Consider the following 22901-nt stretch of genomic DNA (forward strand, 5'->3'; position numbering starts at 1 on the left):
TCTTGCGGCAGCCTTTACAACCGTGGCAAGACGTTTACCCCGACACCACTCAGAGTGATTAGCCGTAGGTGGAAGTCGCTTGTCATTGCTACGACACATTGTCTGCAGAGAGTCAGAGGAACTGCGCACTAGTCTGCCGAGGAATCACTTGAAGACCGTTCGTGCCACCTTTCGCTGACGAGCGGAGGCGGGTGCCGTTCGTTCGGCAGCGGATATGATCGCTGTAATCTTTGTCTGTCAGAGACCGGCCCGGATGTCGCTTCGCGGGTGTTACTCGTTTCCCAGGGTTGGCGTATCTCTTGCCCGTACAGTCATTCACACCTCGAAGAAGAGTACTGACATCAGTTCCGAGGTCACGTGCTAGTGTCGCTGACGACTTTCTTTCCGCGTGGCCTACGCTTTCAGTCGTCGATGAACAGAAGACGCATAGACCAGTCGAGAAGCCATTGGCTCCCAGCAGCCACAGTAGCCTTCGCCCTAACTACAGCGTGCCCGATCTGATCTCTACCTACTCAGGTCGAAATCTTGTGTCACTGCTGAGTAGTAAGACGGCGAGAGTACACTTTCGCTGTTTCTCTTTTTGAGGTTACAAACTCGGTCAGGTGATCCACGAAGAAGTGGGACCCCCAGGATGGCAGCAGAAGCACGCACCTTGATGGTGTTCACACGCCCGAGTCCGTTGATCCTCACGAGTAGGACGCGGTTGTCTCCAGATTCGGCGGGAGACCAGAGTGACGCAACAAAGTGGCTCTGGTCTGTTACAAGCACTGCTTCTCACACAGCAGACGTTTCTCTTTGTCTCTATCAGTGGAAGAGGACCTGTCGAGCTGGAGCTCCGGACATTTTGGAAGGCTTGCTTGCCGAAAGATCAGAGTGATGTACTGCTCCTCACACAGGCGTCTCTCGCTGTCTCCGACGGTGAAAAACTTGTTCATCCGCTCCTTTCATTAAAATTACCTGGGGGCCAAGAGTACAAGAAACTGCTGCCATATCAGTGTTCCGAAAAATAACCTCCAGCTAAATTCGGTTTTTTTAATCGCCTACTGAGTTTTCTTCGTTCACGGAGATGCTCCACTACTGCGGCTGCTATCGCAACATCGCAGACCGAAGACCCCCGTCCAGCACAATTACTGCCCCCGGAGTGTTTGTTCTTCGTTCCTACCCCCTATACTGGTTCGACGGGTGAAGAGTGTGTTGTTGCGTACGGTTGCACGCATGGGGGTATGGGTGGGCTCTTTGCATGAGATCGTAAGGAGGAGCTACAGTTTGCCGATTGTGGGTGGCCTTTGTCTCTTTTTCTTTTCTGACTCTTTGGGGCCATTTTTCTTCCCGTCGGCAGCTTCCTGATTTCAAAATGGCGGTAAGTCACTCGTTGTGGCTCCCAAGCTCATCCAGTGGCAATAGGTGTCGCGACTACTGGTGGGGCAAATTGCCGGAACAAGTCTGTCTCCCTGCGTTGAGTTTTAAGATAAGAGTTTCTACGGATGTGGTGGCCTATATCTTTTTTGAGTGCTTGGAGGAGTAAACTGGTTCTTTTTTTTCGTGGATGTAAATCGGTCCGTTGTGTGAATGTGACGGGTAGGCCTCTCCGCCCCCGCCAACCAGGGAGATTCTCTCCCCCACAGCCACATGCGGCTAACAAAAGCGGCGCCTTCCCGTAGTCTTCTCTGAAAGTTTTCTTTGTTTCATGTGCTACCACACTTCGTCTATGGCTCGCGTCCTCACTGAGGCCAACTGAGGGTTTCAGCTTGTCCATGTAGGGGGGGCAATAGACCGCTCACGCGGCAGCCGGTCGGCGCGCTCTCCCGACCGCAAGCAGAACACGGATTCCAGAGAATGTTCTTCGTATGAAGATACCCTGTTCTCAGATTCACGATTTCGTAAAGGTGTCTCTTTTCTCTTGTGCGATGAGGCCTGGAAGTAGATCTTACACGATTTGTACGGAGGTGTTGCTTGTATATTGCACCGGCAGGCCTGGGACCGCGAAATCTCGTTCTCTACCGTCCTGTCTTGTCTTTTTTTCCATTAGGAGCGGTTTTCTGTGAATCTCTTGAAACCCGTTGAGGGGGTTCCAGTGCAGGAACGCACGAAGGTGAAGATTGCCAGGGATGTCAAGCTTCTTGACAGACTGAAGAAGGCCAAGGAGAGTCGCGTGAAGGTACGGTGTCCCCTCATACCTCTACTTCTTTCTCCTTTCAGAGCAGTTCAGTTCACTGTAGAACGTGGGCTCATATATCTCGTGCCCCATTGCTGATGGAGATTGGACCACTCTTGTCTATGCCACACAGCCGCGAAGGAGTCCTCTCCCAACCACAGCGACTTCGCCAAATACGATCCTTTCATGGATTCTCGCCAAACTGTTGCAGAAGATCTCTTGTCGTCTCGCTGTGCTTATCGTCTATCGTACAACCAATGCACCCCTAACACGCGAGCTTGAGTCAAGTCTCTTCAACTTGAGCATTCGCTTGTCTTTTGTCTATTTTTTCTTTCTTTGTTGATGTGTTTACAGAAGATGCGTGCTCAACGTCATGCCCTGAAGATGCGTACATACAAGTATATGAGCGAATACAGGAAGGAACGCGAGAACCTCATCAAGCTGAAGCGCGAGGCAAAAGCTAAGGGTACGTTCTTTGTTCTCCAGTATACATACCGTCTTGTGATCGAACGAAACAAAGTCATGATGGTAACCTACTTGGTTGTTACCAAGAAATCTCGTAGGCACGTGTATGTACACACCAAGATGGCAGGGGTCGGTTGGGAGGTGGAAGGTTGTCACCCTGCTTTTTGTTTCTTCACTCAAAAAAGATGCGTACATGCATGTATTTTATATATGTCCGTTGATCTCCCCCATGTAGCTAAAGACAATTCTTTCTTTTCCATTTACCGTGAGCAGATCTGGTTCTTCACGTACAGAAGACAGTCCTTTCTTGCTGTGCTTGCCATGTTTTTGTCTCGTAGTGACCATTCATAACGCTTGAAGCATTCCACCATCGTTTCTCTCTCCTCACTGTTGTACGAGTTGCTTCACGCCTAGCATCTCAATAGAGTCGATATTCGGCGTACTTGTGTATTTTACGGGGGTGTCTTTCTTTCAAGCGGCGGCATCGTCTATATGATGACAAACTTGACAATTGTCTGAATCTCACCCGTACTGGGATGAGCTGCGGATTTTTTTTTTCCAATCGCTTACTGAGAGAAGACATCTCGCCGGGCTGTCGTTCTTCACGCTTTGTCTTCTGGTGTATACATCCCGCCGTACGCATAGATCATGTGATGAAGCTCTGAAGTATTCCGGGTTCCTCAGATATGACATGGGGTGGACGGAGGTGTTGTTTCGTTCTCCCGTCGTTTCTTTCTGCATGCAGGAGGATTCTACAAGGAGCCAGAGGCGAAGGTTATTCTTGCGACCCGTATTAAGGGTATCAACAAGTTGGCGCCAAAGCCTAAGATGATCTTGCGTCTCTTCCGTCTCCGTCAGCTTCACAACGCTGTTTTCATCAAGGTCAACAAGGCTACTGTTGAGATGCTCAAGGCCGTCCAACCCTTCATTACTTATGGATATCCTTCTCTGAAGACTATCAGACAGCTTGTCTACAAACGCGGATATGGTATGTCTCCCCTCACCTCAGCTTACTCCTTGGAAAAGAGCACCAGGAGTCTGAGCAGTATATATATATATATAGGCGATGAGGCCTTGCTATCTCTCTGTTGCATAGCTCTCGCCTTTTTTCTGGATTCAGGATACAGACGTCGCGGTAGTAAGTCGAATTCCTGGTTCTTCGCATGCCTCACTTTGGTGTGTGTTATTTCTGGTGTGTTTCTTTTTCTACAGCCAAGGTCGGCAAACCCGGTGCGCACTCACGTGTGAGACTCCAGAGCAATGATGTGATCTCTGAGAACTTAGGGAAATACGGCATCCATGGTATTGAAGATATCGTCCATGAGATCTACACCTGTGGACCGTACTTCAAGCAGGCGAACAACTTCTTGTGGCCCTTCAAGTTGAGCTCCCCTCGTAAGGGGTTCAAATGCAAGCGCCATGGATACAACGAGCCCCGTGGTGGAGACTGGGGTAACCGTGAGGAAATGATTAATGAGCTTATTCAGCGTATGGCCTAAGAGCTCTCTTGTTCGTCTCTTTCTCGATACATATATACATATATAGTCATCTTTACTATATTGTATATGTTGAGTGAGTACAAGGGTTTCTTGTTGTCCTTCAATAAGCCTTTCTCTCGGAGTGGATACATCAGGAGAACACGGTGCGCACCCTTCATGGAAAAAGGTGGATTGTTTCGACTTAAACAACTAACCAAGTCTGTAGTCAATGTTTTCCTCTCTGTGGAGCCATCTCTCTGTATTGAGATGATGATCCGCACCCCCGCATGAGGGAGAGCATAAAGGCGGCGGATGTCGAGGAACGCGAGAGAAAATGCGGATGAAATCTGGATCAGCGGCTTTGCATGCCGGTTTCGGCCGGAGATGGCAGTCGGTTTCGCAGTTCCCAGTTTCAGGTGACGAGGGTATCGTAATCTAGAGAGCCGCCTTCCGCGTTACAAACTTGTCCTGAAGAGGCTCTCACGAGAAGGGCGAAACTGCAATCCAGCATTTCTTCCGAAAGGAAACGGAAGCCGCTTTGTTATTGTGGAGCGGCGAGTTGTGGTAAAGACGGGTGGTAGGTAACCAAACTAGCTAGGTGGAGGACGGATCTTCTGAACCTCCCTACGAGCGTTTTCTCAACAAGCAGCTTACCAATGAATTAGAATACACAAATCTAGGAAATCTTAAGAATCAGTGGTGACTGGGCCGTATACCTCTCCTCTTGCATGGTGAAGAAGACAAACAGGCAGTCCGCCATACCATCTACAGACTAAAGACCTTGCTTCAGATTATCGAAGTGTGCCCAGCGACTCGCCATAGACGTCGGACTGATTCTCCAGAATTCTCCAGTTTTGTCTCTGGCTGAACTCGACGACTACCTCCCGACCCGTAGAAGGACCGACTGCCGTGTAGAGAGGCCACTGTGTCGGGCGCTTTCGATCCCTTTGTAAGGAGGCGAGGGCTGCGGAGTCTAGTACTCCGCAGCCCTGGGCTCGTTCCACTTGGAGAAACCTAGTTTTTAAGATGATAAACCATTTCAGTTTTTGTAGGGAACGCCTTGTTTTCTTTAGTTTTCTTTGAAAACAAGTGGACCGGGCACGAAAGTGAGCAAATGAGATCTTCACTTGTCAGCTCACAGATGACATCTCTAAGGCGCACCAGCAGCGGCCTCGAGTGGTGGAGCGAACAATCTCGACGGTCGTAGTTGACCCTCTTTCTGTTCCTCTTCACTACTTGAGAGGACTAGACTTCTTACAAGTCCTTTCCGCTCGTCGGAGTAGTGAATGAATATTACTCTGGCCATGCAACATGACGCGAGACGTTCTCTCCAGCTCGGCACCACCAGAAAAGGAATGGCTGGCTGCGTGTCCTACTGATGTTTTTCTGTTGTCCTATAGAAATGACCGGCTTAGAAACATTGACATGCTCGTTGTAGCATTCACCAACGTGCTTTTCTGTGCTGAGTTTACAGACTTTCTGAAAGTGGAGCAACTAATGCACGCGGGGAGGAGGGCCTGAATGCGATTGAGAGAGTGAGGAACGGGAGGAACAGACAGTCCTCTGAGTGGGGACTTTCTCCCAATGAAAAACCAGCAGTTTTTTGTTCTGTGTGTAGGTACACCTTCTACTTTTGCCGTTCACAGGAATGATCTCGATTTCACGAGAGACAAAAAATCGACTTTTCACCAAACAGAAGACTTTCATTTCACGGACATCAGTCCACCTGGACGTAGCAGATGGCCTTTTTTTTTTTACCGGCGATCTCCCCCCCCCAAAAAGAACCGAACGTCATGATCCGAGGTTGCCGGACTATGCCTTGCTTCATAGAGTTCTAAGCCATGTTCTAGTAACATCCCTCTCATCATCATTCCGGGGAAAAGAGACGAGAAGAAGAGAGCACGACAGGACTATTTCTCTCCTCCAGCATGTTTCGACGCCGCTTCAAATGCCTTCTTGAAATCTTCAAAGGTCTCTGAAACACGACGGTGCAAACATGCAAACACACGAAAGGACACTTAGACATGAGGGATGTCGCGAAGGCGTAGATAGATAGATACATTGATCAAAAATAGATACACCATGCTCATACTGTCCGGAAATTTCAAACACGGGAAACAATCCCACTCCCCTATGCGCTGGGCAACAACCCCGCTCACGTGGGCATACGAAAAAACATAGAGATAGACAGATGGATAATCATACGGGCACGAGCGCCACACACACAGTCGCCATTCGAGAACTGAAGTCACACGCCCTATTCTAGCTCTGTATACAGAAATCTGTGGTATCAAACAGGAAGAGCTGAGAAGAAATCAGTAGAAAGAATCCCTACCTCGGCTGATGGGCTGGCCTTGCTCATAGACAATTTCTTTTAAGTGGACTTGATTCTTCTGCATGGCCTGAGTTCGGTAAGGCTCTTTCAAACACCTACACAAAGAATCCCAAGAAGTTGTGCGAGACAAATAGCTTCTCTTAGCTCTCCATACATACAGACACATGTATACACCTCCCTGTGAAGACGACAGGAATCCACGTATACTTATATCTCTTTGCTACTTCGTCCTTCCTGCAAGATAGGCTTTCCACATGTGTGTATCTTTCTACTTTTCTCGCCCTGTCTGCGTGCGAGTACGTGGCTATCTATCTACCTACACAGTTGCACACCGAGAGCGGGTGGCCGGCCCTACGCATCTACGTAGAGGGACATGCAGTATCTACCTGGTGATGATACATGCACAACGGCTGATGATTGCAAAGGAGCTACCCAAGTGAGTTCCTACATACACCCCTCATGTTCTCTTCAGTACGGTAATAAGGAGGGCGATAAAAAGCAGAACCAGCGAACGGAAATGATTATACAAGCGAGATATACCAGAAGAGACAAAAGCCAACTAAACCACTGTCGGTACACTCCAACGCTTTCTGCTGGGTGCATCTATATTTTTCTTCCTTTTAGCTCCCCCCTGGTGAACGTGTGCTCTCTTTTACATGCAGCTGAGTACTTCCGATGAAAAAACCAGTACAACCCCTTCCCAAAACAGTCATCTTTTGAAAATATCTTTTCGAAGAGGACAGACGCGAAGACGTCCTACTGCTTCAGCAGTAGTGTGGAGCTTCCTAGAGCGCTAGCTCGTTGTCTAGAGAAGACACGGTGAATCACATAGCCTCTCGCTCTCCTGTGCAGAGGAAACCTGATCCCACACGATACTAGGCTTGTCTTTCCCGGTCAAACAGATATAAGCGGAGTGTACGTACAGCAGCCACTTTGAGCTAAGAAAACTCTCCTTTCTGAACACCCAGTCTACCCCCTTTCCCCCCCTCTATTCATCGTAGGCTTACCGCCGCAGCAAAGTGGCCATCTCTGCCGCATATCTTGTAAAGCCAATCCCTGCACTGCGCCACATCTTTCTTCTTTTTTGGTGAATCTCGCAAAGACAAGAGAGGCGGTGCTCAGTTTGGACAGAAAACACACCGCTTGAGGGACGCTGAAAGAACGAGAAGCAGGATGCAGATGAGAAGAAAAGAACGAATCAGGAGAGAAGAGACAAAACTTGAGGATGGAAGAGAGCCGACGGGTCTTTTTCTCCCCAACACTGTCCCCAGCAAATAGAGCACACTAAACTGAAAGAACGCGGAATGGATGTACAGCCCTCAAGTCCACCGGGTCTTGAGGAGAGAAGATAGGAAGAAGGAGAGTTCCTTTGGTATCCCCGCAATAGAATAGACGAGGGGAGAAGAGAATCGAAGAAACGAAGGATGAGTTCTTCTTCTCTTGTACGTTGTGCCTCTCTGGTGACGGGATATTTGCCGTACTAAGTTGAGAGACACGTGTAATGCCGACGCAGCACTCGGGAAGCTAAATTCCTCTCCCTGCTAAGACCTCTGCACAAGTATCGGCTCGTGAATCTTTGCTTATCCTTTGTTTCCGGTGCTTAGAGAAGTTTTCTCTCGTAATTCAAAACGCATGCGCTTTCTTCCCCTATCCCCTACCCCATCAGTCGTCATCTTTTCCCTCCCGGTGAGTTCTTCTTTAACTATCTTTTCTGTAACGGTGGCTCGAACTACAGAGGCCTTTCTTGCTTCTTTTTCTCTCCCTTCTTCAACAACGTAAATGCTTCGGTCTTGCAGTCTTCTGTTCGTTTCCCCGGCCGTCAAGCAAGGCGTAGAGCGGCCCAGCAGCGTTCGGTTCTGCTTTCTCTTCGTTAGTTTTTCCTCCTTTCCGTCGTATCTTCTTAGCTTCCGCTAAGACAGAATTCTTTTCGTCTCTGCAGCCGCCTTCCGCTGCGTTTGCTTCTTTGCATTTCTCTTGTCGACTGTGACTGTTAGCTTGCGAGTAAAGAACTTCATGTTGTGTTTCAAGTCGCGTTCTGGAGAAAGGCGTCTTCTTCTTTCTTGCTTTCCTTCATTACGCTTCTTCAAGGCATCTCATACAAGCTTAGCGAATCTTCAGAATCTTCACCCTGTTACCTCTCCGCCTTTCTCCGGTCCGCCCTTTTAGTTACGCTTCAACTTTCTTTCCATCCTCAGTCAGTCTTCTCGTAAATCTCAATACATCTGTCTGAACTTCTCCCCCAACAGTACCGGTCTTTGATCGCCCCCGGCGTACATACACTGCAAGTACAGTTGACGGAGACTTCTCTCGTTCTGTTTCAAGGAAGAGCACGAGATCTTTCTCTTTCTTTGTTGAGTCCGATTTTCCTCCGGTGAAAAGTGGAGAGAAGATGGCGAGCTATGATCGCTTCAGCATCCAGGCTCAGCTCCAGCATCTTCAGAGCAAATATCAGGGGACAGGCAACGTTAATACTTCTAAGCTGTACGTACTAGACCTTTCACTATGCTGTTAGGATACCGACAGGTGGCCCTCTGTAAGAGCCGTATTGCCATGGTGTCACCAGTATGTACATCTGTTCTTGTATGTATAGAGAGAGGTATATGTATAGATGATACATGCATATGTAGACATATATATGTATATTATACATATAGATGTCGCTCTCCGTATATAGGTAAGCTGGCAGGTAAGCGCCTTCAGCCAGCGGACGTTTTTCTCTGCAGTATATACACCATCTTTCCAGTGCGTCTGATCTTCTTTACTACCTGGGTCTCGCATACACGTCTTCTCTCGAGTTGAGCCTTTCTATACATGAAATTTTCCTAGATGTTTTCTCTAGGGAAACGTGTCCCAGCATCGTCTATACTCTATGGGTATATGTAGAATTACACTCTACTTGTATCTATGCTTGATATACTGTGTATGCGGAGACGACCGTCATGCCTATTTTTTTCCCTTTCTCTCAGGATCCACACCATCAGTCTTCATACCTATCTGTCTCTTCTGTGTCTGTTTATCTCCCACCTCTCTCTACTTTCGTCTTCTCTTTTTCTTCTCTGAAGCCGTACATCAATCCGAAACTGTCAGCCCAGTCACTTCTTTTTGCATGAGGTGGAGACTCGAAGGAAGTCCTTCCTTAAAGGAGAGACAGACGAATGAACTCAAAGTCAGTCGTCAACCTAGCCTAACCCCTCCTTCGATGTGGAGTTCTATTCTTCTTCTTACGATCAAACAGCAGCACATCTTGGTCTGTCCTATTCAATAGTTTTCCTTCTTTCTTTCTTTCTTGCTCCTTAGAGAGTGGGCGACGAGTATCCAGAGAGATACCCTGGCTTCTCATGTGGGGCATTACTCTCGTTTGGCGTATTTTGCGGTAGTAGAGAACGAGAACATCAAGAGACTTCGCTATCGATTTCTTAATGTAAGGATTCCTTTCTAACAAGAAGCGCTTATCATCATCTTTCTCATCTCTTTCTTTTGTCTTCTATTCCCATCTCTTCGCTCTCTTTCGATGGTCTATCTGTCATTTGAACTCGTTACATATATATATGCATATATATATATATATGTAGGGGTAGATCTGCATCTATTGAGTGTATATCTTATACCCTAGTCCAAGTCACAGATACATCGAGGGCAGAGAGAGACTGCGGGAGAGAAGAGACGGAAGTGAGAGTTTTCTAAAGGCTGCTCGTTCTTCCCGTTGGCTAGGAAGAGAAGTCCCAGGTATACCTACATGTGTGTAGATAACGAGAAGAAGGCGTAGAAGACCTTCAGTGGACTGATTGCCGAGGGCCCGTCTCTTCTCTCTTCACGTAGAAGCTGCTCTAGGTATACATTCTCGACAGTAGGTTGTCGATGACTTGCGAAAATGTTCGCCTCTCTATAGACAGGTCTGATGTGCGCTTTGTAGACCTGTATGTCTTTCAGTGGATAGAGACATCGTTCTGCTGCAGTGTAAAGAGGCCCTGGATGTACCCTATAGATGCATACAAGGGTATGCACTTTTCAGAGGTGGATGGAAGCTTGTTAAGAGTAACGGCTCTCATGTTCCGCATGGATGTATGTGTATGTCTTCTTACGATTTTTCCATCTACTATAGACCTACCTATCTGACATATGTATCTCTTGATCTACTCAGCAAATGGCCCGACCAGTGGCTTACCCCGCAGATCCGTCAGCAGAGCGAGGAGAAGGAGAAGAACAAGACGCGAACGGAGGGGGGAGAAGAGCCCCTGGTGAAGAGAAGACGGAAGAAGGAGACATCAAAGCCGAGCATCAGCATAAAGGACAAAAAGCTGAAGAAGAAGACGAGGATTGAAATGCGCTCTTCTCTGTGTGCTCTTCTTGTCTATCTTTAGCGTTGAGGTGTTAGCTAACTCTCTTGAAGACATAAAAGAAGAAAGAAGAGGAAGGAGAGGAGTCATTCTACGGGATGCTAAGGTAGTTAAACTTTTTCTAAGAGTCGCGGCGGTGCGGGTGGAGAGAGGGACGATGAGTTTCAAGCACAAGTGTGAAGTGAGGAAGAAGAATCTATTGCAGGACTTCCCTCTACGGTTCGATGATCGAGTCTTTGCTTTTCTTCTCTCTCGTATACCGTTGTGAATCTTCTCACTTTCAGGATTTTCATCATGAGCTAGTTCTCTTCTTTTCTTTCTTTCGGGGGTCTCTCCCCTCTTCAATCACATTCAACCACTTTGTCTCCTTCTCTTCCGGGTGTCTAGGATAACTCTTTCTTCTGATAAACACGGTCAGAGAGAGAGAAGAGATCTGTGGGATTCATAATAGCTCACGCCCATATAGAGAAATTCTCCCTACTGCAGTTTTCTTTGTTTGCATCCTCTTTCTTTCTCAATGTATGAAAGGCAGGGGGCACACCGAGAACAGTAAGAAAGAGAGGTGAGGTTGAAATGAAGAAGAATGCATGCGCATGCATCACTAGGAAAGTACAAGAGGGGAAATGGGAGAGAGAGGGTAGGAGACAGGACGTCTTTTTTCTTATCAAGTGCAACAGGAGAAGTTTTCTTCATTCACTCTAAGAGTAAAAAGAGGTAGAAGGAAAGAACGAATCCAATAGATAGATAGATAGATCGGCTTTATTCGATGAGGGTCGAGGCGATAATGCCCATGGTGAGATTTTCTTCTTTCTTGTCTTTCTCATTCTTCCTCTTTCTCTCTGAGTGAGTAGACGTCACATGGTCTTTCCTTGAGTGTTTTGAGGAAAGATTCATCCAGTGGCTTCCCGTGATACGTACCGATGTGTAGGAGGACTCTGTATATCTTACTTATTTCTCTGTATATTCACTGTGTATGGGGAGGTGAGGCGAGAGACTTGATCGTGTGTACATGTTGGGTAATGGATGAAGGTGAGCTTGGCTCTTTTGTCGACGATGACTTATGATGCTTGGCGGACCAAGGGAGGTCTGTCTGTTTGACTGTGTGTAGGAAGAAGCATAGCCCTGTCATAAGATACTAACGGCCTATGTGTAAATACAGTAGGCATACCTTTTGTATAAATGTGTCTCCTATGTGCATGTGTTTTTATGCAGAGATGGTGATATGTATCCATGTGTATGTATGTGAGGTGGATGTGATTTCTCATGCTTCGTATTTGTAGCTGGTGGTGCCGAAGTGCGAATGAGTGAATCTTTTTGGTTGCATGCGCGAGACCGATCCATCGATCAACCTTTTTCATATATAGATCTCCTTGTGAACAGAGAGAAAACTGAAGAAATCTGTAGACATTATTCAAAGCTTCTTCATTCACGATACAATGGCTTTTGCTTTAGGTTGTCTATTTTCATACCGGCGAGGGTGCTTACCAATCCTGCTCGAGTTAGCGTGATATGTAGATAAGAGACAGACTCTCGTGACTCTTGCAAGTCTAGTGAAAGCATGCAGTACACTAGCCCATGCGATAGTGTCAGTCACATCATTCAAGCTGCTGCTGCAGACTTCTCTTGCCGATTGCTAGGTAGAAGTCTGACTTGCTAGCTAGAAATGTGTCATGGAGAAGAGAGAGAGATGCAAAGCATCACCATCGCTTTTGATGGGAGTCTTTGCTTCTACGGGCATACAGCATTTACACAGACTGCGGTGATTTTCCTGTCATTCATGATGATGAGATAAAGAAAAAAACGCTACACATCTCCTTGGTAATCGATGGAGTAAAAGACTTTAGAACTTCTCACGCACTTCTCTGAACAGACAGGGAGCTCCAGAAGACTGCTGATCATCCTCTCTCTCTGTACACGGCCGGTCGATTGATTTTTCACATGTCTCCTGAGAGATGCAAGTCCTCTTGCCCCTTTCTTCACTTGAGCCCAAGACGTACTAGCCAGATAGATACTAATAAAGAGATTGCGAAGGTCTTCTTTGTATATGATAATCCTGTTGTCCTTATTTCCTCAACGTGAGTCTAGCCAACCGTTGACAGATACGACGAGGACTCTCCATCGAAATCAAATGACTACAGAGAAAAAGACACAAAGATCTAGATAGATAGACATGTGCGGGTGAGGGGGGGGAGGGTGTGCTACTGTTCTGAGTTCAGTTAGCCAGCAGCATGTATGCACGCCATGCAGTACACTCCTATGGGGTGAAGAAACAACCACGAAGAGTCTCTCTGTAAGCGTAAAGATCTGTACGTCCGTCTTGCATGTGTGCTGTTCCGAGTAAGCGACTGCTCATGAGTACATGATGTATCCCCCCTAGTCGATATAGCTCTGGATGGGACTGCCCATCGGTAGTTAGTACTCGACCTCTAGTTAGTCATTGTCTTTCTTGCTATCTATTCATCTATATAGATATATCTATACAAATAGATAGATGTACGCGAAAAAGCAATTGATTCGACGGCAGTACGTGGCCGAGAAGTGTGATGAAGAGAAAGAGAAAAAAAGAAAACCTACAACACTCCATCCTACAATGTCGACTATGATCCCGCACGATCTGAATGAGAGCCTCTCTATCACCACCTGCCGTAACCTGGCTGTGGGAACTTCCTCACACAAGATCTTTATCGCTACTAGTAGGTTCTGCAATCCGTAGATCTATCTATGCGTGCTGAGAAGACCTTCATCGTCTTCGGGGGCTGTTGAGGCTTCTCCAGCTAAAAGCTCTCTTTCCCCTCCTTGTGTCTCCTCACACGAGACTTCCCACCAAGAAAAGAGTGAAGACCACCACCCAACTACCGCAAGGCACAAACGAAGCGTCACGCTGCAGCTAGCTAGCTAGCTAGTTAACATCCGGCTGTGCTGTACTGCCCCGAGCGTCGCCATCGATCAACAAGCTCATCTTTCACTGTCTACTGTCTCGAGACCTTCTCTAGAATTGTTGGAGTGAGAGACGATCACGAAGAGCCTACAGCAATTCCAAGCACTCCAACGTGAACCTTCGTAGTTGAGCTCTCTACCTCTTTGAACTTCTCAAGACTCGCGACGCATGAGATGCACCTCGAAGAAAGAACTTACTTCTTGTCTGAAGTGTCTGATCCTTACTTCTTTACCAAACATGCAGAAGGAAAAAAATAAATGACAGTCAGTCGCTCTCTTTACGAACATGAAAACTGAAGATGTGACCGGATAAGACATCAATCAACTAGTGTCGATCGTTAGTAACGGGAAAAGAACGGAAAGATAAGGAGGAGAAAAAGAGAAGATCTTGCCTGTTCTGCACACGTCATCTATCTCACACACACATAGAAGCTGAATACAATACAAAGGCCCACATCACGCATCATTTGACGTACACACACATCAAGATATATGTATAGAGAGAGATCTACAGAGATAGATACATACACATCTGTAGAGATGGATACATAGCAGAGACTGGATGGCGCTCTATGAAGAGGGGGTTTCCTTCCTCCTTGTATTGAGCGTGCGTGGTGATGATCTCCTAATACACTGCAGGATATCATCGTGATGTTTCACAACTGCCTTTTTCTTCTTTTCTTCTTCTTTTTCTCTGTCTTTCTCTGCAATCTTTTGAATACAGCTGTTTGCATTCCCTTCCTCCCTAGTGTTCAGGAGGCTTCCCTTCACCAATAGAGTACGAGAAGGAGTCAAAGAGTGACGATTCTCACGATCAGGAAGACCTTCCTTCTTACATATCATTCTGCATGAAAGTCGTCGTGTCGAACACAAAGAAACTTCTTTTTCTTTCCCTTCTGTTGTTGTCGTTGTTTTGAGATCTCCGAAATCTTTCTTTCTTCTTCTTTTCGATGGCTGAGGAGAACACGATAATGAACTCATCACATGCCTCTCTCTTAAGACTTTGCTACTACTATGACCACCCCCGTTATACGTTCGATGTTGCGTAGGTCTTCCTACATTCTCGTGTCGTGATCTTCCTTCTTTTTCCTCTTTTCTCCCTTCTTCTCCTTCTTCTGCTCTACTTGTCTTGGTATCTCTTTTTGAAGAAGACATAGAAGAATGTAACTGAGAAGGAATCTTCTTCTCCTCCTCAGACAGACCAAGTGCTTTCATTCCCCCGCTGTCTCGATTCTCGCATGGCACCATAGCCGATCGTTTTCTTAATTCCCGTGGTCTCAATGAAGCCAGGCTAAGCGATTCTTCTTCACGTTTCTTTCTTTCTTCTTCTTGTTCTTTCTCGGTGTGAAGCTGTTGTTCGGATGTACGAAGGAGGTATCTTCCTCTTCCTAATGTTGTGCTAAGAGCCCCCTGTCTTCGACCCCTCGCGTTGATCGCAACGGGGGCAGTGGAAGAAGATGAAGGAGTATCCACTTGACTGCTTGTGGAGGAAGGAAAGGAAGAAGAACCTTCTTCTTTGCTATCCTTCTTATCAGATGGAGGACCAAGTATAGTCATTCTTTCTTTCTTCTTCACATACTCTTCCTCATGTTCCTTAGGATCATCGAGGTGTTGTTCCTTCTCCTCTTCTTCTTTTTCTTCTTCTCCTCGTGAGGTATGAACCACTAGCCTATCCGATCTGAGGAGGGGAGAAAGATGCGTGCCTTCAACCTGTTGTAAGCCCGTCCCTACTGAAAGATGACCTCCTTCCTCCTTCTCTCCTCTTTTCCTCTCGTTTTCTTCCTCTTCTTCACCCACGCCTTCTTCTCTTCTCTCTTCTTGTTCCTGGCCATGACGAAGGTGAGTGAGGGAGGATGACGATAAGAATAAGGGAACATGAGAGATATAACTGGAGCTCTGCTCTCCTGTAGTCGTTGGACTTAGAATCCCCTGAAGACTTCTACTCATACTACTCCCACGTGATTGAGATGAGTCGATACTTGAGTAATTATCATGTGAAATAGACGTCGATTCAAGAGAAGTATAGCCACTATCATCTATGTCTCTCTCATGGTGGCATCCGCTGTCTTCATTCTCTTCTTCTTTCTCTTCTGCACCCCGAGGGCTACTCACTGACGATGCGAAAGCTTTCTTACCATGTTTACTACTGCTTCTCTCGGTAGTATTTTTGCTACTCCTACTCGAACAGAAGAAGATCGAGTCACAGGAGCTCTTACTCCCCTTGCTACTGCTACTATGCGTCTCCATGACTATCATAGATGTCGCTTTCATATCCACTCCAGGACACCTCCCCATTGCATCATCGCTTGTCGGTGCTATCGATTGTTTTGCATCGACAAGATTATCATGCCCTGACGGGGGCCTGCTCATTCCAGCAGGAAAGTCAGAAGAAGAAATGATCTTCATATCCGTCTCCCTCGTAGAAGATGTGGCTGGCGCCAAACCGTTTATCTCTTTCTCGTCTAGTATGGTTCTTTCTTCATTCTTTCCTACTTCACTGTCTATCTCTCTACTGCCCATCTTCTTCTCTTCTTCTTTCTCCGCAGCGGAGGAAGAGGAATGAGAATCTTCTCTTGAAGCCACTTCTACAGTAGGAGATCTCTCTCCAGATGAGGATGGAGAGAAAGATAACGATGAAGGCAGTATACAAGAAGAATCGCACCGATTTCGACTATCTAAATCATCTTTCTCTTCTTTTTCTTCTGTCCCCGTTCTCACGACTCCCTCTTCTTCTCCTGGACTTCTTCTTCTTCCACTCTCTCCCCCTTTGACTCGAGGAGGGGTTCTATAAGCATCGATATAGACTTCTTTATCGTCATCCAGGAGTCTTCCTTTAACCTTCTCCTTCTTCTTCTCTTGTTTAGTATCACCTCTGTCTTCCTCTGTCTGTCGTTCTTTCCCTACTGCCTTACAGAGGGCTTTCGAATGGTGATCGGGAGAAGACGGAACGGTCGAACGCAAATATCGTTTCTTTCTCTCTTCAAGAGAAAGAGAAGGAGAGGCGACGCGAGATCTCCCCTCCTCTACATCAGAAGAACGTCCTCTCTTTGTCCTCTGAAAGAGCGTCGCAACATGTCTACTGATACTACTGCGATCTCCACCACTTGAACTTCTTCTGCTTGCTTGGACCTCCACCTTCTTCTGACCATCCCTCAAGCATAGACCTTTACTGTTGGTGTTCTTCTTCTTTATCTTTTTCATTGGAGTCAAGTCTGTCTTTTCATTTTTATGTATCTTCTCTTCTTCTACTTCTTCACAAGGTAACGTACGTAACTCTGTTAGATCAATCACTCTCCCTCTGTCCCCTCCTCTTTCTCCTAACTCTGAAGGCTTTCTCTCATCATGAAGGGGACTGCTACGATCACGTATCTCCTTCACCTTCATTTCGTCATCGAGGTCAATCCCTTTCTCTACCTTGTTTGCTGCCGTCTTCTTCATTCCTGACGAGAGGTTCTTCTTTGACCCAGCACGTTTTCCATTCTCTTCTTCTGAGAGACTTCGACGGGAGACAACCGACGTAGAATCCTTCGTATTTGAGTCACTCTCTTGTACTTCGTTCTTCTCCTTCTCTTTCTCTATTTTTCTTGTAGACGGAGATGTGCGTATACCACCTACTATGGAACAATTCTCCGATCTCATACGGTGGCTATCATCCGATACACCACACATCAACATCGGGGAAAGTTTAATACCTTCATTCTCTGACACTCCTCCTCGTGGAGTTCTTCTTTCGCTTTTTCTGCATGACCGTATCCCTTCTCTTCTTTCTTCTTGAGAAGGAGAAAGAGGTGTTTCTTCTTGTCCTCCGTTGAAGTCTTTTCTTCTCTCCATCCTCGTTTTCTTCTCTTTCTCTTCTTTGCATTCGCTCTTCTTTCTCTTTTCATCTGTTTCTTTCTCCTTCTCTCTCTCTTCTTCTTCTTCTCCATTTCTCTTTTCACCTGATAATGCTGATGAGTCGTCGCCCTTCTCTTCTTCTGTCTTCTTCAGAGGAGGCAAGACATCATCGCCAACCTCGTCTATTGAGCGATCTTCTTGACTCTCCTCCTTAGAACTCTTCATCTTCTTCTCCTTCTCTTCACAAGCAGTCGCACCACGACCATCACCATTGATGGTAGTCGCTGTCCTTTCTCTCTTTCTTGCACTCGATCTTCTCTCATGAGAAGATCTGGTCCTCACTCCAGTGGCTGTTGTACTTGTTCTTCTTCTCCCCTCGTCCACTTCTGTTTCTTTGCTCTCTCCATGAATTTCATCTTCTTCGTCTTTGACTTCTATTTCAGTCACACCTTTCTCTTCATCTTTCATCTTCTTCGTCGCCATCTTTTCAAGCCCTTCTGGACCTGTTCTCGGACGAGATTCATCCGCAGGAGAAGAGGAAGGACACATCTTCTCTTTTGGTTCCCCCCTCTTATTCTTACAGAGCAAATCTTCTTCTCTTCCTTCTTCTTTCTCCTTCTTCATGAGATGCTCTTTTTGATGCTGAACGTCATCTCTCTCTAACTTCTCCTCGTCTACCTCATCACAGATAACCCTCTCTCTTCCTTGTTTGTCTCTCCTCAATGAAGATGAAGACAGAGTAGAATACGCACAACTTTCTTCAACAAGACCCCATGAATGCAAAGAACCTTCCTCCTCCTCCTCCTCTTCTTCTTCTTCTCTTTCATAAATCAGAAGGTAAGCCTGGCACAAACGAACTCTATCCCAAGATGTTCTTGTTACCTGAGCGTCATTCACTTCCCACCAGATTTCTTCTTCTTCTTTATTCTCTTCTTCCTTTTCATCTTCACTCTTCTCTTCTTCTTTCCATGAAGAGAAAGGTGAGAAAGACGGCGACGACGAAGAAGAAGAGATCTGATTCTTCTGTGTCGAACGTCGGGAGGTTGAAGCTTCTGTTGCCCAAGGCGTTGTCTCTACCTTTGACGATGAGGACGAAAGAGAAGAAGACTGACGTTTCTCTTCTTTTTGATCTACAGAATTCCTTTTCCCCTTTTTTGCGAGAGAATGCAGACTGCTGTCATCATGACTATTATGGGATTGGCTACCCGAGATCTCCCCTTGATCGCTCTGTGCCTGAGATAAAGAAGGTGATGCAAGCATAAGAGAAGGAACACCATGATCCGAGGTCCTTCTTGTCTGAGAGAAGCAGATGTCTATAGAGGGAAATAAAGAAGAAGAAGAGGTGAGAATTGTTGTAGCTTCTTTATCTTTATCAGACGTCTCTACTGAAGAGAGATATGAGCTGCTGGTCGAATTCACTGCGGATGTGGAACTATCGCAGACCTTTCCTTTCTTCATCTTCTTGAATTCTTTCTGTTTCTTCTTCTCGAGACATGGTGTTTCTCTTCTATAGCATACATAATGCCCACCTATACCACTGCGACCTTGATGTTCAATAACTGCACGAAGTGTATATACACGTGGAGATGGACTGTTAAGATAAGAATCATCATCATCATCAGCTGAAAGAAGAGATGTATACATCTCCTCAAATAATCTCTCTTCCTCGTCACTTGTTTGATCTAAACAACACCTCTCCTCCTGCAGACTCCAAGATCTCTCTCTCTCTGTCCTTCTCTCTTCCTCGTGTTCTTCATCTTTCTCAATCTTCTTTCCTCTCTCACCACATCTCTCCTTCTTGCAAGAAGACATCATGTCCCTAGACACCCTTCTTCTCTTCATACACGACTGTTCTTCTCCTTCTTCTTTCATAATCCCCTCGATATCCTTTTGTCTCTCATTCTTATTCTTCTTCTTCAAATCAGTTCTCAACCGACTCGAGAAGAAAGACCGTCGACAAAGATCTCTGAAAGATGAAGATGAGAAGAGACAATGAGGATGAAGTAACTTGTGTAAAGTCTTTGGAAATTCTACATGAGCTTTGATCTTGAAACCTCTCCCAGATGCAGCTGTTGCTAAAGCGGAGCTCTTCACTGACAATGAGGCCCCTGAGCCACTCTCTCCATATCGACCGATCCCCGTTGACGAAGACGTTCCTACAATACTACTGCGAGGTAATTGGAGAATAAGAAGATCGGGGAGCTTTCCAAGAAACGTCTTCATATGGAGTTGATTACATTGAGAGCATATCATACTCTCCATAAAAGAAGAAGAATAGGGGGAAGAAGAAGAGAAAAGAGGAGGAGGAGGAGGAGAAGAGGAAGGCTGTTCCTGTGAAACATGGAGTGGACCATGATGATCGGGGTTCCTCTCATCATCCTTGTCCCTTTCTTCTTCCTTCTCGAGGTTTTCTTTCGTTGCTAGAGAATCACTGAGACATCCTCCCACCTTGTGAGGAGTTTCATCATCTGCTTCTTTCTTCTTCGTTTGATCTTGACTAAGAGAAGACGGGGGAATCATGGAGGGGTCTGAAGTTTTCTCGGCTTCTTTCTTGGGACTTCTTGATGTTGAAACGCCACTCTCATGTGTAGGAGATGAGGACATGAGAGAAGACGGCGGAGGGGGTGAAGAAGAAGAAGAGAGAAGTCTTTTCTTCCATTTGCCACAGTCTAGACATCTGATAAGACTCGTCTTATCACTGAGATGGCCCGCATGGAGACTTGTTTCACCCTCTATCTCTCCGGCTTTCTCTTCTTCTCCGCTTCGTTTCTCACATCCTTCATCTTGTTTCCTCTGCTGCTCTTGTTGAGTTGGCGATAGAGATGTCTCTTTCATCTCCTGTACTTCTTCGTCTGCTTCTCTCACAAGATGAGGATCTTCTGTAGGATTCTCCCTCTTACTAGTACTACTTATCACTATGGATGACGAAGCCCCCCCACTTGCTTTCTTTCTTCGATCTCGACTTCGATGACTGCTGCTACTACTGTTCTTCCTCTGATTTCTCTTTCTACTAGTATCTGCCCCTTTATTCTGAGTTCGTGGTGAGGGAAAAGTTCTGATCTTTCTGTCTCCTCTTGTTCCTTCTCTTCTTTCTTTTCCATCACAGCATGAGGAAGATGAAGCGGATGGGTCGAAAGCTAAAGACAAACATTCCTCAAGAGTCACAGGTGACTGTTCATTACGACGATGAGGCTGCTGTTGGTGCTGATAAGAAGACGACGAAGAAGGGCCTCTTTGTCGATCTCGAGGAACACTGCTGTCTCTTGTTCTACAATTCCCTTCTCCCCCCTCTCTCTCTCCTTCTCCAGAGACGTTTCTCTCTTCATTCACAGACCTACTATTTCTAGTACTCCCCTTCCTACCACTGCTGCTATGACTCCGACGCGGAGACTCTTCTCTTATCGACGAAGAGGAAATCTTCTCGTCTGCTTTTCCTCTCTTCTCTCCTTGTGAATGATCTTTTCGAGATGGGAGATTGCCTGAGGAAAGGAGACTGCTGCCTGAAGTAGAAGATGAAGACTGTTTAGGAGGTGTAGTGGTAGAAGTAGCATTGTGACTACTCCCTCTTAGAGAGACTCTCGTGCGACTCGATAGCCAGCGACTTCTCTCAGGTAGACGGAGTGGCAATACACCGCAGAAAACTTCGGTGGTTACGCCAGGAATCTTTGAGGATGAAAGAGAAGAGGAAGAAGAGCAAGATGACATAAGAGAAAGATGTGTATTTGAAGAGGAATCTAATGAGATAAGACCCTTTTCTAGGAGATCAGACGATGATGACGTAGAGAGGGAAGAAGGCAATGAAAGAGAAGTGTCGAGACAAAAGAGACCATCTCCTTCACCCGTTGACGATAGAGGTGCTGGAAACCGACAGCGGCGAATGCCTTCAGGAGTGAAAGGAGAAGGTTTGATCTTCTCTTTCTGTGGAGAAAGAGAAGAATCATCAAGAGGCGTCTTGTTACTAGGGAAAGGAGATAATGAAAGAGAAGAAGGAGAAGATAAACAAGAAGACAGTGAAAAAGAGGACGAGAGAGAACATGGGGTCGAATGAAGAAGAAGATGCTGATGATGCTGAATCTCTTTTTCGCATGAAGGGTTCCTCATAGGAGCTCTTCGCTCTTTCTCTTCTCCTTCTTCCCCTTTCGCTTCTCTGTGTATCTTCTGTCTATCATCCAGTGCATGGGTAGATCTTCCTAGCTTATCTCCTGACACGAATCTTGGGTCATCGTCACATCGACAACAGCAACTACAAGGAACAGGGACTTGAACTAATCTCCCTATTAAAGCTCTCTCAAGCTTTTCTCGTAGAAGAACGGTTCCTTGATGTTGGATGACTTGCTCCAAGAGACGCACTGTAGAGCTATTCGGAGAAGTAAAAGCATCCATGTCTTCTTTTCTATCCTTTTCTGCTCTTTGCAGAGGACAATGATGATGATGGAGATGGGTGATCTCCCTCTTTCCGAGGTCACTGAGACGAAGATGAAGATGGACGTCTTCTTCTTTTCCTATGTCAGGTTCATCATGTCTGAGAGGAGCAAGAAGAGATGACGACGACGACGAGGAGCCCGAGGAGAAGGGAGAAGTTCCCGTAAGACATGGACTAGGGGGAGGACAAGCCGAGGCAGAAAACATCTCTCTCGTTGTTGAAGAAGAAGCCGATGAAGAAGACACTGCTGACGAGGAAGGAGTGGTCATCATGAGAGAAGAGCCTACTTCTCCTCCTCTTCCTCTGTTCCCTTCTCCGGAAAGTAGAGGAGAGGCAGAGAAAGAAGAAGTCTGGTCCATCATTTTCTCTAAAGATAAGGACGATGAGGATGATGACGGAGAAACAAAGAGTGATGATGAAGACTGTAGGCTCGCATGTAGACTTCTACTCCTCATGAGCTCACTGTCTGATTTCTCTTTCTCTTCTTCTTCTTCTTCTTCGTCTTCTCTCCTGTCGACTTCACTAGACAACGAAGATGAAGATGCAAGAGATGAAGCTGACGGAAAATCCGCTTCTTTTTTCTCTAGCTTCTCAAGATCTTTCTTGTCATGACTTGAGAATCGTCGGACTGTCGATGTACGTTCTTTACTCCGAGGTGAATGACTTGAACTCTCACCAAGTCTCCCACTATTGCTACTCCTACTATTAGGCGATGGTGTGACTATCTCCGAAGGCGAAGAGGATAAGAAGTCATGTATTCTCGATGAAACAAGTAACTGATTGAGGGCAGCGTCCTCTTCTTCTTCTTTCCCCCTATGAGGAATGGTTTCTGAACTTCTTGGTCCTTCTTCCATCCTCCTTGTTTCCACATGAAAAGAATCAGACGGGGAAGAGGAATGATGATGATGACGATGAGAGACATCTTTCGTTCTTCTCT

General features: G+C 46.2%; 4 protein-coding genes across 4 annotated transcripts in view; 2 read left to right on the forward strand and 2 right to left on the reverse strand.

Moving 5' to 3' along the window:
- The first annotated feature begins 545 nt into the window (after nt 1-545).
- CSUI_008234 (60s ribosomal protein) lies at nt 546-4132 on the forward strand. Its single transcript, XM_068068368.1, has 5 exons — nt 546-1360; nt 2030-2158; nt 2510-2621; nt 3366-3608; nt 3833-4132. The coding sequence occupies exons 1-5, from the start codon at nt 1355-1357 to the stop codon at nt 4117-4119; spliced, it is 777 nt and encodes a 258-aa protein (XP_067919652.1). The 5' UTR covers nt 546-1354; the 3' UTR covers nt 4120-4132.
- A 1533-nt stretch (nt 4133-5665) lies between these two features.
- Nucleotides 5666-8623, reverse strand: CSUI_008235 (mitochondrial atp synthase epsilon). The gene is made up of 3 exons (XM_068068369.1): nt 7441-8623; nt 6434-6528; nt 5666-6073 (listed from the first exon to the last, which is right to left on the reverse strand). Exons 1-3 carry the CDS (start codon nt 7503-7505, stop codon nt 6009-6011), a joined length of 225 nt encoding a protein of 74 aa, XP_067919653.1. The 5' UTR covers nt 7506-8623; the 3' UTR covers nt 5666-6008.
- On the forward strand, nt 7729-12176 carry CSUI_008236 (splicing factor 3b subunit). Its single transcript, XM_068068370.1, has 3 exons — nt 7729-8914; nt 9731-9854; nt 10575-12176. The coding sequence occupies exons 1-3, from the start codon at nt 8823-8825 to the stop codon at nt 10752-10754; spliced, it is 396 nt and encodes a 131-aa protein (XP_067919654.1). The 5' UTR covers nt 7729-8822; the 3' UTR covers nt 10755-12176.
- Nucleotides 12177-12499: 323 nt separating this feature from the next.
- Nucleotides 12500-22901, reverse strand: part of CSUI_008237 (ubiquitin carboxyl-terminal hydrolase) — a 16595-nt gene continuing 6193 nt past the window's right edge. Inside the window, exons 3-4 of the mRNA XM_068068371.1 lie at nt 13906-22901; nt 12500-12902 (exon numbers count right to left, since the gene is read on the reverse strand). The exon at nt 13906-22901 is cut by the window's right edge and continues 1453 nt beyond it. Coding sequence (XP_067919655.1) covers nt 14278-22901 — 8624 coding nt within the window. The 3' untranslated portion in view covers nt 12500-12902; nt 13906-14277. The remainder of the gene's footprint in view (nt 12903-13905) is intronic.

Source organism: Cystoisospora suis, assembly GCF_002600585.1.
Source record: "Cystoisospora suis strain Wien I chromosome Unknown contig_4572, whole genome shotgun sequence".
NCBI lineage: Eukaryota > Apicomplexa > Conoidasida > Eucoccidiorida > Sarcocystidae > Cystoisospora > Cystoisospora suis.